Source organism: Carcharodon carcharias, chromosome 10, assembly GCF_017639515.1.
Source record: "Carcharodon carcharias isolate sCarCar2 chromosome 10, sCarCar2.pri, whole genome shotgun sequence".
Classification (NCBI taxonomy): Eukaryota; Metazoa; Chordata; class Chondrichthyes; order Lamniformes; family Lamnidae; genus Carcharodon; species Carcharodon carcharias.
Window position 1 is genome coordinate 65,738,157 of NC_054476.1, and position 12,044 is coordinate 65,750,200.

Below are 12,044 nucleotides of genomic sequence, written 5' to 3' on the forward strand. Positions count from 1 at the left end.
GTGGTGAGTTGAGGCCCTTAAGTGAGCATTAATTGCTCACTAAAGGACCTCACTCTTTCCAATTATGGGCAGGCCACCTGACACTACCTGCTGTGGTGGGGAACAGGGACAGGCAGGTAGGCAACGGGCAGATCTCCCGCTCTATTCATGCCTCCTCTGCCTTCAAACCCGCTAGGAGGGTAGTGTAAAATCCACCCCTCGATCTTCATGTTTACAGTAGGAAAACAAGAGCTGCTGCAGGCCCTTGCAACAACCTGTAAATTCTGCACAGAATCCCAAAGCAAAGTTTCACACAATCTTTCTCCTACCTACAGAACCCTCCTCCAGGTAGCATTGATGAAGTTTTATAAAATTTCACTCCTGCCCCAAGTAGTGATATGCTTTGAACATTGCCCGTAGCTTAAATAGAGTCAACCACTGTAGTTGATCCAGAGCTATTGGATCACGCCCATTGGTTGATAGGATATTAAGGCACAGAAACATGCCATTCGGCCAAACCAATCCATGCTGGTGGTTATGCATCACTTGAGTCTCCTCCCCCTTTCATTGTCTAAGTCTATCATCGTCACCCTCTATTTCCTTCTCCCTTGAATGTTTGTCTAGTTTTCCCTTAAATACATTTGTACTAATCGCTTCAACTGCTCCCTCTGGTAGAGAGTTCCACAATCTCACCAATCTTTGGGTAAAGACGTTTCTTCTGAATTCATGATTGGATTTCTTTCTATTTCATATTGATGGCCCAAAGTTATGCTCTTCCTCACAAGGGGAACCATTCTCTCTGTATCCACTCTATCAAAACATTTCATAATTTTAAAGACCTCTATTAGGCCACCCCTAGCCTTCTTTTTCAAAGGGACAAAGATCCAGCCTGTCAATACCTTCCTAATATGTATACTCATGCATTTCTGGTATCATCTTTGTAAACCTTCTTTGCATCCTCTCCAGTACCTCTTTTTAAAAAAAAAATTGAATGGTGACCAGAAATGCATGTAGTACTTAACAACGATCTAACCAAGGTTGGATACAGGTTCTGCATAACTTCTTTACTTTTCAGTTCTACCCCTCTAGAAATAAAGCCTAGTGCTTGGTTTGCTTTCTTTATGGCCTTGTTAACCAGTGGTGCAACTTTCAGTGAATAATGCATTTGTACATCTGCATTCCCTTTATTTCTACAACCTTCCAAATAACGTGACCTCCCTATTTCTTCCCATCAAAATGCAGTGCCTGCAATTTATCTGTGTTGATCTTTATTCGCCATTTATTTGTCTATTATGCAAGGTTATTAATATCCTTCGATGATTTGTTGCAGTCTTCCTCAGGTTTGATTATCCCCACCAATTTGGTGTCATCTGCAAATTCAGAAATTGTGTTTTTAATTTCAAAGTCCAAATCATTAATGTAAATTGTGAACAACAGTAGTCTCACCACTGATCCTTGTGGAACACCACTTCCCACCTTCTGCCACTCTGATTATCTAGCCTTTATTCCCACTGTCTGCTTTCTGTATTGAAGCTCCCCTAGCAATCCATTCTGTCATTTGTCCCCTGACTCCACATTCTCTGGCCTATTAGTCTATTATGGGTACCTTGTCAAAGACCTTTTGAAAATCCAGATAAATTATATCTACTGCATTACCATTATCTACTCTCTCTGTTATCTCCTAAAAAAATTCAATAAGATTAGTGTGGTGAACAATGTATAATTTTTAAGTTGAATGTTAATATATATGTATTTTTATGTCAAGAAAGGCAAGATGGCTCCAGTTTCATTTAGGTTTTTTTTGGACCTTGGTGCCTAGAAGTCTGGATGGACCTGTAGCTGAAAGGTCAATCGTTTGGGTTTATTTATATAACACACATTCTTAATAAGGTTTTACAACCCCTGACATTAGAGATGTGTTAAACAGGGGTTAGGAGTTTAATGACTTTGGGGAAAAAAGCATAAAGTAGAAAAAAACTGTTGTTGCCTAGCGACAGTGGTCAAGTGACATAGAGAAAGACAAGGGAGCGTTCAGTGTGTGTCAGTCAGACAATGAAGACAGGGACTTTTCAGCTCTCTGAGAAGAGAAAGTACAAGGCTAGTGGGACAGTAGTTAACTGAATAACAGTTATAGGACTCAGTAACATGATCAGTTTAGCAGTTGCTACTGAAACAGTGAATTTAAAGTGCAGTTATTTTTAGGTGCCTTGGGGAAAGATACAAGTTGTGCGAGAACGGAAGAAAACCGTTTGCACCTGTGCAAGGAACCTTTGTGTCAAGCTCTCCATTCCCACCCCCTTTCTGCTTCCCCCTTCCTTTTTCTTTCAATAAATTATATAGATTTTTCTTTTCCCATCTATTTCCATTATTTTTAAATATTTTAAAATCTTTTATGCTCCCTCCACCCCCACTAGAGCTATACCTTGAGTGCCCTACCATCCATTCTTAATTAGCACATTCGTTTAGATAACATCACCAACTTTAACACCTATGTGTTCTTTTGTTCTATTGTTGTTGACATCTTTTGATGATCTGCTTCTATCACTGCTTGTTTGTCCCTACAACCACACCCCCCTCCACTTCTCTCTCTCTCTCTCCGCCCCCCCCACACACCTTAAACCAGCTTATATTTCAACTCTTTCTTGGACTCGAACTCAAGTTCTGTCGAAGGGTCATGAGGACTCGAAATGTCAACTCTTTTCTTCTCCGCCGATGCTGCCAGACCTGCTGAGTTTTTCCAGGTAATTCTGTTTTTGTTTTGGATTTCCAGCATCCGCAGTTTTTTTGTTTTTATTATAGTAGTGACTCTTCACTGGTTTGTGTGTCTGTAGGATTTTGCTGGGCAAAGGAATATTGGGAAATTGAATCATTTTCTTGTGTTTGTATTGAGATCTTTTTGTCTGGTGTAATAGAGTTCATATTTCTTGTTTAATAAATATTTTATTCTTTGTGTTAAAAGTTCATCTGCAGACTCCTGTGAATTTGTTCAGTAGCTTTTCTCCACAGCTTCTAAAAAGAAGTTAAGACCTATCAAGCCAGGTTTCACTCTGGGTCTGAGTTGTCCAGTATTAACATCAGCTGGGGTCGTAACAGTTAGTCATGCAAGGTTTTCCCTTTTGAAATTCATGCCAACCATTCATTATTATATTTTTGTTTCTAGATGTTCTCCTATTCTCTCATTTACTAGGGATTCCATTTTTTTTGTACATTTGATGTTAAGCTAACGGGTCTATATTTTGCTGGACATGTTCTGTCTCCCTTCTTTAATACAGGAATTACATTAGCTACCTGCCAGTCCTCTGGTACTACAGCTTTTCCCACTGGGCCAGGGGGCTTTATCATCTTTGAGTTGTAATTTATTCAATACATAGTCTTTTTTAAATTTTAAATGCACTTATCTCATCATTCATTTTTACTTGTCTCATCTTCCTGATAAATACCCTGGCAAAATAATTATTTAATATTTCTGCCACCTTTCTATTGTTAATTGTGGTATTTTCTTGTCTATCCCTTAATGGTCCTGTTCCCATCAAAGCCTCCCCCTTTTTTTAAATTGGATGAGCCTGTATAATATTTTACTATTTTGTTCTATGTTCCCTGATAATTTAGTTTTATAGTTCCTCCTAGCCTTCCTAGGTGCTTTTTAACTTCTCCTCCTAATCTATTTGCATTTTCATATCATGCACTCCTCTGCTGTCTATGAACATAATGTATGCCTCTTTTCTAAACCTCAATTGTTCCATTTTATCTTTATTCATCCATAGAGTCTCAATAGCGTTTAGTTTTGTTCTTTCCTTTTAGCAAAATATATTTTCCTGCACTCTGTTGTACACTGTTTTAAATGTTTTCCATTATTGTTCTACATCAAGGTTTCCCAAACTACGGTTGTGACCCTCAGCGGGATCTCGAGGTCCAAGGCACCAATGGCTGCCATGGAGCTCCGACAGAGCTACGAGGGCCCTTTAAATCCTTGCATTTCTTTTAATGGTGGGCGTGGCCTAACTGACTGATCTTTGAGGCCTGATACCTGTTCCAAAAAGCCAGTGATAAAGTTCAAACAGCACCCTGCCACTGTCAAGGTCTCCCTCCCTCACTGTCACAGCTCTATCCCCCCGCCTGGCTAACACTCTGGGGTCACAGCAATTTTCAAACCTCAAAATGGGGTCACAGTGGGAAAAAGTTTGGGAAGCACTGTTCTAATTGTTGTTTGCCAATATTGTTGATCATTTTACTTTTCCAAATTCGTATCTCAGCCTCACAAAATCAACTTTTCTCCAATCTATTGAGCTGGTTTTCGTAATGCATATGTCTTTCTCTACCATCATCTTAAAGCATTTCATATTATGGTCACTATTTCCTAGGTGCTCCACTACATTTACTTCCCATACCATGTCCTGGTTTATTCCCCACTAACAGACCTAATAAATCCTCAGAATTATTATTAAAATCTTCTGTCCTCCCATCCCAGCCACCAGAGTTAAGTTTGAAAGAATACTTATTTGTCATTTCAATCAAATAGCTTGAAGTACGATTTTGTTGCAATGCTAATTTGAATTAAGCAATCTGAAATTGCATACACACAAAGCAAATGTAACAATGGATCCCGTGGTGTTGTTCACAAATAGTTGGAGGAAATACTATTTCATAATAATGGTGGGGACAATTATGCCATTTAGGTGCTTACATCAGAGCCACTGATTTGTAGTGAGCAAATATATCTTATTTTAATTAAAATGTATTGAGTGATATTTCTAGGTGCTTTCGGGATCAAATCCCATGTATCTGTATCTTATTTTGTGAAAACAATGAACTTGATTTCATATATCCTTTTATTTATTCACTTTATTCTTACCATGTATCACTATTTAAAGCTGAGAATACACAGCAAGGTAGTATAAGTACTAGTTGAAGGCAAGTATCTGTCATTTAGTATAGTGGACTGAGTGAGCCACACTAGACACTAGTCCTGAGCTATAGCAAAACTATGACAGTACTGAGGCAATCCTGTATCGTAGCATCGTTGTGGAGAGAGAAGCTGGGTTTGGCAAACTGAATCGGAACCCAATGATAGAAGCCACTTTATTGATGAAAAAATTATGAAAAATGTTAAATAAAATTTTTAAAAATATTAAAAATGTGTTTCATAATTTTTAAACTTCTATGGTGAAATCCAATAAGGAGCTAAGTTATTGTTAAACAGCAGATATTACCAGAGGTGACAACTAATCCTTACCTTGTCATCCACATCTGTGATGTTCATACAATAGAATACATCATATTTGAAGTAGTTCATTAGAATCCGTCGCAGGATGTCAAAGGAGATGTAGGACCTGTAAAAGAAAACAGGCAATAGCTTAAATTTTTAGATCTGAGACTACAAATTACTGGTGCTAGTGTCAGACATAGCATGGCCTGCGAGGTTGTAACAATTGCCTGGTGACATTGAAGGCATCACAACCAAAATTGATCCTGTCCTTAAGCAAATATCCACATACATAGCTCTCCGATGGTTCCTGTTGGAAAGTGATCAGGAACCCTGGCTGATTCCTCCAACCCTCTTGCCTGATGAAAACCACTTGTAAAATACCTCCGTCATAATCTCAGGCCAGCTAATTCAGCAATTGTGCAGTGACTGAACTTGGGGCTTCATTATTCCTTATGATTCAATGCCCAATAAGCCATGCATTTACCAAAGAAACCTTAAGATGAATGGCACTGACAGATTACTGTGGTGGGTCATACCAGGCTGTTAATACTATCTGGAAAGTATGCCCTCTTAGGTCGTCAAGTTGGTTAATGTTGTCCTGGATACTGCCAGGATAGCAATGGTGGTGATGCCAAAAATCACAAGAGGAAACAACACATTGAGGGCTTATGAGTTACGAGACAACATCAGTGTCTCTCTGTTCATTTTCCTATTTACGACTACTAACTGTTCAAAATGTGCACTGTTCAGGTCTGCACTTATGGAGAAGGAAGATTTTTTAAAAAAAGGTTTCTTGTCCACAGCAGGCATCACAACCAAGCTTGATGCTGTACTCATAACTGTCCACATTAATCACTTTCCAGGAAAAGTCATGGGAGAGTAATCAGGAACAGGAATCCTGTCATCTATTACTTCAACTCATACTACAGTAACAGAAGAGTTTATGGAAGAATTTAAAAAAAAAATAGCTACACTGAAGAATTAGTGGAGGAAGCAGTAAAATAATGAGTCATATGGCAGATTACCTGGCATGTCCCATGTGTGAAGCATCATAAACAGTGGGCCCACAGCAGTACCACAACACACGCTTCCCATTCTGAGGGCGAAAGATCTCCTGACAGAGACAAATATATAAGGAGGTTTAGAAACATAAGAGCTTTTACTAACCCTAGCTGGTCTCTTTGAAGTAGTACATTATACACAGAATAAAATCACATTTCCATATAGATTTGGGTATAAGGTGATTCATGTAGATGACAAACTTTCCTATTATCCAACCAGAATACTTGAAATGAAACACACGAACAATGCGAAAAATGTCTCACCGGACAGAGAGAGGGGCCAAGAACTGAATAGAAACAAACATATGTTTGGGAGAAAGGAACAAGAACCAAGTAGAAGGGAGCTTCCTTTTAAAATGCTTTATAGGCAAAAGTGGGTTTAGCCAAGTGCACTCCTCAAAGTGAGCTCTTACCACCACGGTTGTGACTACACAGTTTCTAGAGGCTGGTGTGTTACAGTTAGCATCAGTCTGCCAGCTACTCCAAAACTGCCTAAATTACCAATTTCTATGGGCTGTTTTAAAACCACTGATACGATACACAAAGAGTTACAATCATCTTGCATTTATTTTATGCTTTAGAAGGTGGCCACAGTAGCCTGGTGATAAATGATAGGTACTAACAAACCAGAGATCGTGAGTTGCCCACTAAAGTGAATAGTGAAAGTAAATAAATCTGGTAATTTGTAGAGTAGTATTAGGAAATTGCAATAAAAACTGATTGTTTATTTTGTAGTATTAATATAAAAATCCGACTCCAATAATTTGTTTCAGTGAAGGGAAAGTCCCATCCATACCTGGTCTAACCTATTTACTTGGCTTGGTACCGACAGGGCATCTAGGGTGGGCATTAAATAAATGCCCTGTAAATACCATCCACATCTCAAGACAAATAAAAATATTAAAAATGTATTTCATAATCTTTACAAAAGCTACAAGAAAAGAATTTCTTCTAAGCTTATCCATTTAAAATTAAGTCCATGCGCTAAATAGAACTTCTTACACCAATGCAAGTGCATTAAAGGATTTAGAAATTTGGCAGCTCCCATCAATAGATCAGAATAATAATTCTAAAAAAAAATCTTTATACTGGCTCCCCCAAAGCTCATGTAATAAATGTACTACATAGTTCTGAGCCTTATGGACCAGGGACCCCAAGTTTGAGTTGATTGTATTAATTCAGTAGATGTTAAATAGGAAACTTGGACTGGGTTTGGGGGGAATGGAACTCAGTCTCACCAGGATATGGGCGTTCAAAATCACGAGGAGTTTTTAAAAGACTAGAAAGGGAGAAATTGGTCCCATTGGCAGAAGGTCGAGAACCAGAGGACACTGATTTAAAGTGACTGGCAAAAGAACCAATGACGACATGAAGAAAAACTTCTTTATGCAGCGAGTGTTTAAGATCAGGAATGCATTGAGTGTGAGATGGAGGCAGATTGACTTTCAAAAGGGAAGTGGATAATTATAAGGGGGGATAATTTGCAGGTCTATGGAGAAAGTGCAGAAAAGTGGGACTAGTTGAGCTGCTTTTGCAGACAGCCAGCAGAAGGCCATTTTGTTTTGTAACTATTTTATGGTTCTTTTTTATGTCAGGCTGTTATATAGCAAAGTCCCGCCATTTGTGACTTCCTTGTCTGCGAATTCATTTACCCGCACAAAAGTCTTTGTACACCAGATCATCCATTGCAGACCCAAATGTTCCCTTATCCACAGTTTTAAACATAAAAAGTGCTGTAGAAGCCAATTTCAGAAAATATTGTACCAAAAAAGGAAAAACGGCCTAAATGAAAATAAAGGAAGGTGTCCGTGGTGCATTTCCTGCAGCAGAACATGTGCACTGAGCATGTGTCATCTGTCACTGCTTGCATGTGGATGTTCCTTGTTGCTGTGTTTTAATTCCTGAGCACAGTGCAGCATGTGGGCAATCTTTAAGCCTGTACCTTTAAGCGTCTACAGTACAGTATTTAAAAATGAGTGAGTCAGAGCCAAGCAGTAAACGTCCTAGAAAAGTGGCGACACGTGCCCAGACAATATTAGACTGAAAAACAGAGCAAGTGCTATCATGCTGGCCACGGAATAGTGCTAATAATCTGAAGATAAAATAAAGCCAGTGTTAATGTTTCTGGTAGTCATTGGCAGGTTAACCAGGAGAGATCCACACTTGGAAGAAATGGAGAAGTTACTAAATGTCTGCATTGAATACCAGCAACAAAGGAGGACCCCAGTTAATGGTTCAATCATTAGAAATAAGGCAATTTAATTGTACCAGCACATAAAAAGTAGTAAAGAAGGTAGTGCTGATGCTACTGGAGCTGTCGCAGATGGGGCCTCTGCTTTGCCTTCCAGAGGATATTCATCCAGGATGGTTTGATCTTTGAAGAGTTTTGGTCTGCATAATTTGAAGTTGGTAGGAGAGGCTGCATCAGCTGACCATGCAGCTGCAGGAGAGTTTCCCAAGGCACTGCAGGAATGTATTGAGAAGAGAGGCTACCAGGCGGGGCAGGTCTTTAATGCAGATGAAACTGGACTTATCTGCAAGAAAATGTCTAATAGGACTTATATATCTAAAGTAGAAAGGATAGCTCCTGGTTTTAAAGCTGTAAAGGGCAGGTGAACACTCTTACCATGTGCCAATGTGGCTGGTTTTAAATGTAAACCAATGCTGGTTTATGGGTCAGAAAACCCTTGAGCCCTTAAAAGGGAAAAACAAATTACATCTATCAGTCTTTTGGAAGGCTAACAGCATTGCCTGGGCTACAGCAGTAGTATTTGAAGACTGGTTTGAGAATTGCTTTCAGCTCGAGGTCAGGACTTATTTGAGGGAAAAGAACTTGTCTTTCAAAGTCCTACTTATCCCCAATAATGCACCAAGACATTCACACACTCTTGCGGGGAGCAATCCAGATGCTGACATTTTGTTTTACCCCCAAATATAATCTCACTTATCCAGCCAATGGACCAGGGGGTGATTGGATCCTTCAAGGCTTACTCCACCCGCAGAAGCTCCAGCCACTTTCGCAACCTTATGGAAGAAAACCCTTCGACCACAGTCTGTGATTGCTGAAAGGAATTCAACATCATCACAGCATTAGGGATAATTAAGGATTCATGGAACAAGGTTAGAGAATCAAACACAAATGCCTGCCAGAAAAAAGTTTGGCCTGAGGCTGTGAATGATTTCACAGGGTTCCCAAGTGATCAAGATTGTTGAGTTGGCAAAACAAGTTAGTGGAGAGGGAAAAAAATAAAAAAATAAAAACAAAAAACGGTGGATGCTGGAAATCCAAAACAAAAACAGAATTACCTGGAAAAACTCAGCAGGTCTGGCAGCATCAGCGGAGAAGAGTTGACGTTTCGAGTCCTCATTACCCTTCAACAGAACTGAGTAATATTAAGAGAAGGGTGAAATATAAGCTGGTTTAAGGTGGGGGTGGGGGGGTGTGGTTGTAGGGACAAGCAAGCAGTGATAGGAGCAGATAATCAAAAGATGTCACAAACAAAAGAACAAAGAGGTGTTGAAGGTGGTGATATTATCTAAGTGACTGTGCTAATTAAGAATGGATGGCAGGACACACAAGGTACAGCTCTAGTGGGGGTGGGGTAGAAAGACTAACAGGGCATAAAAGGTATAGATTTAAAAATAATGGAAATAGATGGGAAAAGAAAAACCTATATAAATTATTGGAAAAAACAAAAGGAAGGGGGAAGAAACAGAAAGCGGGTGGGGGTGGAGGAGGGAGTTCAAGATCTAAAGTTGTTGAATTCAATATTCAGTCCGGAAGGCTGTAAAGTGCCTAGTTGGAATATGAGGTGCTGTTCCTCCAGTTTGCATTGGGCTTCACTGGAACAATGCAGCAAGCCAAGGACAGACATGTGGGCAAGAGGGCAGGGTGGAGTGTTTAAAATGGCAAGCGACAGGGAGGTTTGGGTCTTTCTTGCGGACAGACAGCAGGTGTTCTGGAAAGCGTTTGCCCAGTTTACGTTTGGTCTCTCCAATGTAGAGGAGACCGCATTGGGAGCAACGAATGCAGTAGACTAAGTTAGGGGAAATACAAGTGAAATGCTGCTTCGCTTGAAAGGAGTGTTTGGGCCCTTGGACGGTGAGGAGAGAGGAAGGGAAGGGGCAGGTGTTGCATCTTTTGCGTGGGCATGGGGAGGTACCATAGGTGGTGTTGAGGAATAGGGGGTGATGGAGGAGTGGACCAGGGTGTCCCGGATGGTATGATCCCTATGGAATGCCGCCAGGGGGGGTGAAGAGAAGATGTGCTTCGTGGTGGCATCATGCTGGAGTTGGCGGAAATGGTGGAGGATGATCCTTAGAACGCGGAGGCTGGTGGGGTGATAAGTGAGGACAAGGGGGACCCTATCATGTTTCTGGGAGGGAGGAGAAGGCGTGAGGGCGGATGCGCGGGAGATGGGCTGGACACGGTTGAGGACCCTGTCAACGACCGTGGGTGGAAAGCCTCGGTTAAGGAAGAAGGAGGACATGTCAGAGGAACTGTTTTTGAAGGTAGCATCATCAGAACAGATGCAACGGAGGCGAAGGAACTGAGAGAATGGGATGGAGTCTTACAGGAAGCGGGGCACTGACCTCTACCTCGCGGAGGCTGAGTGCCAACTCGCAGACACTTCCTCCTACCTCTTCCTGGACCATGACCCTACCACTGAACATCAAGCCATTGTTTCCAGGACTGTCACTGACCTCATCTCCTCTGGGGATCTTCCTCCCACAGCTTCCAACCTGATAGTCGCCCACCCACGGACAGCCCGCTTCTACCTCTTACCCAAAATCCACAAACAGAACCGCCCTGGCAGACCGATCGTGTCAGCCTGTCCCTGCCCCACGGAACTCATTTCTCGTTATCTTGACTCCCTTCTCTGTCCCCTTGTCCAGTGCTTTCCCACCTACATCCATGATTCCTCTGACACCTTACTTCACATCAACAATTTCCAGTTCCCTGGCCCCAACCGCTTCCTCTTCACCATGGACGTCCAATCACTCTACACCTCCAACCCCCACCAGGATGTTCTAAGGGCCCTTAGCTTCTTCCTCGAACAGAGGCCCGAACAATCCCCGTCCACCACTACTCTCCTCCGTCTGGCTGAACGTGTTCTCACACTGAACAATTTCTCCTCTAACTCCTCTCACTTCCCCCAAAAAAAGGTGTGGCTATGCATACCCACATGGGCCCCAGTTATGCCTGTCTCTTCATGGGGTATGTGGAACATACCTTGTTCCAGTACTACTCTGGCCCCCTCCCACAACTCTTTCTCTGGCACATCGATGATTACTTCGGTGCTGCTTCATGCTCTCGTCGGGACTTGGAAAAATTTATTAATTTTGCTTCCAATCTCCACTCTTCCATCATTTTCACGCGGTCCATCTCTGACACTTCCCTTCCCTTCCTTGACCTCTCTGTCTCAATTTCTGGAAATAGACTGTCCACCAATATCCATTACAAACCCACCGACTCCCACAGCTACCTCGACTACAGCTCCTCACACCCCGCTTCCTGAAAGGACTCTACCCCATTTTCTCAGTTCTTTCGTCTCCGTCGCATCTGTTCTGATGAAACTACCTTCAAAAACAGTTCCTCTGACATGTCCTCCTTCTTCCTTAACTGAGGTTTTCCACCCATGGTCGTTGACAGGGCCCTCAACCGTGTCCGGCCCATCTCCCGCGCATCCGCCCTCACGCCTTCTCCTCCCTCCCAGAAACATGGTAGGGTCCCCCTTGTCCTCACTTATCAGCCTCCGCATTCAAAGGATCATCCTCCGCCATTTCTGCCAACTCCA

At 41.6% G+C, this 12,044-nt stretch overlaps 1 protein-coding gene across 3 annotated transcripts in view; it reads right to left on the minus strand.

Moving 5' to 3' along the window:
* Positions 1-12,044, minus strand: part of cars1 (cysteinyl-tRNA synthetase 1) — an 89,130-nt gene that overhangs the window by 68,048 nt on the left and 9,038 nt on the right. For all 3 annotated transcript variants that reach the window (XM_041197823.1, XM_041197821.1, XM_041197822.1), the window contains 2 exons: positions 6,211-6,299; positions 5,213-5,309 (listed from right to left, as the gene is read on the minus strand). In XM_041197823.1, the coding sequence (XP_041053757.1) occupies positions 5,213-5,309; positions 6,211-6,299 (186 nt within the window). The remainder of the gene's footprint in view (positions 1-5,212; positions 5,310-6,210; positions 6,300-12,044) is intronic.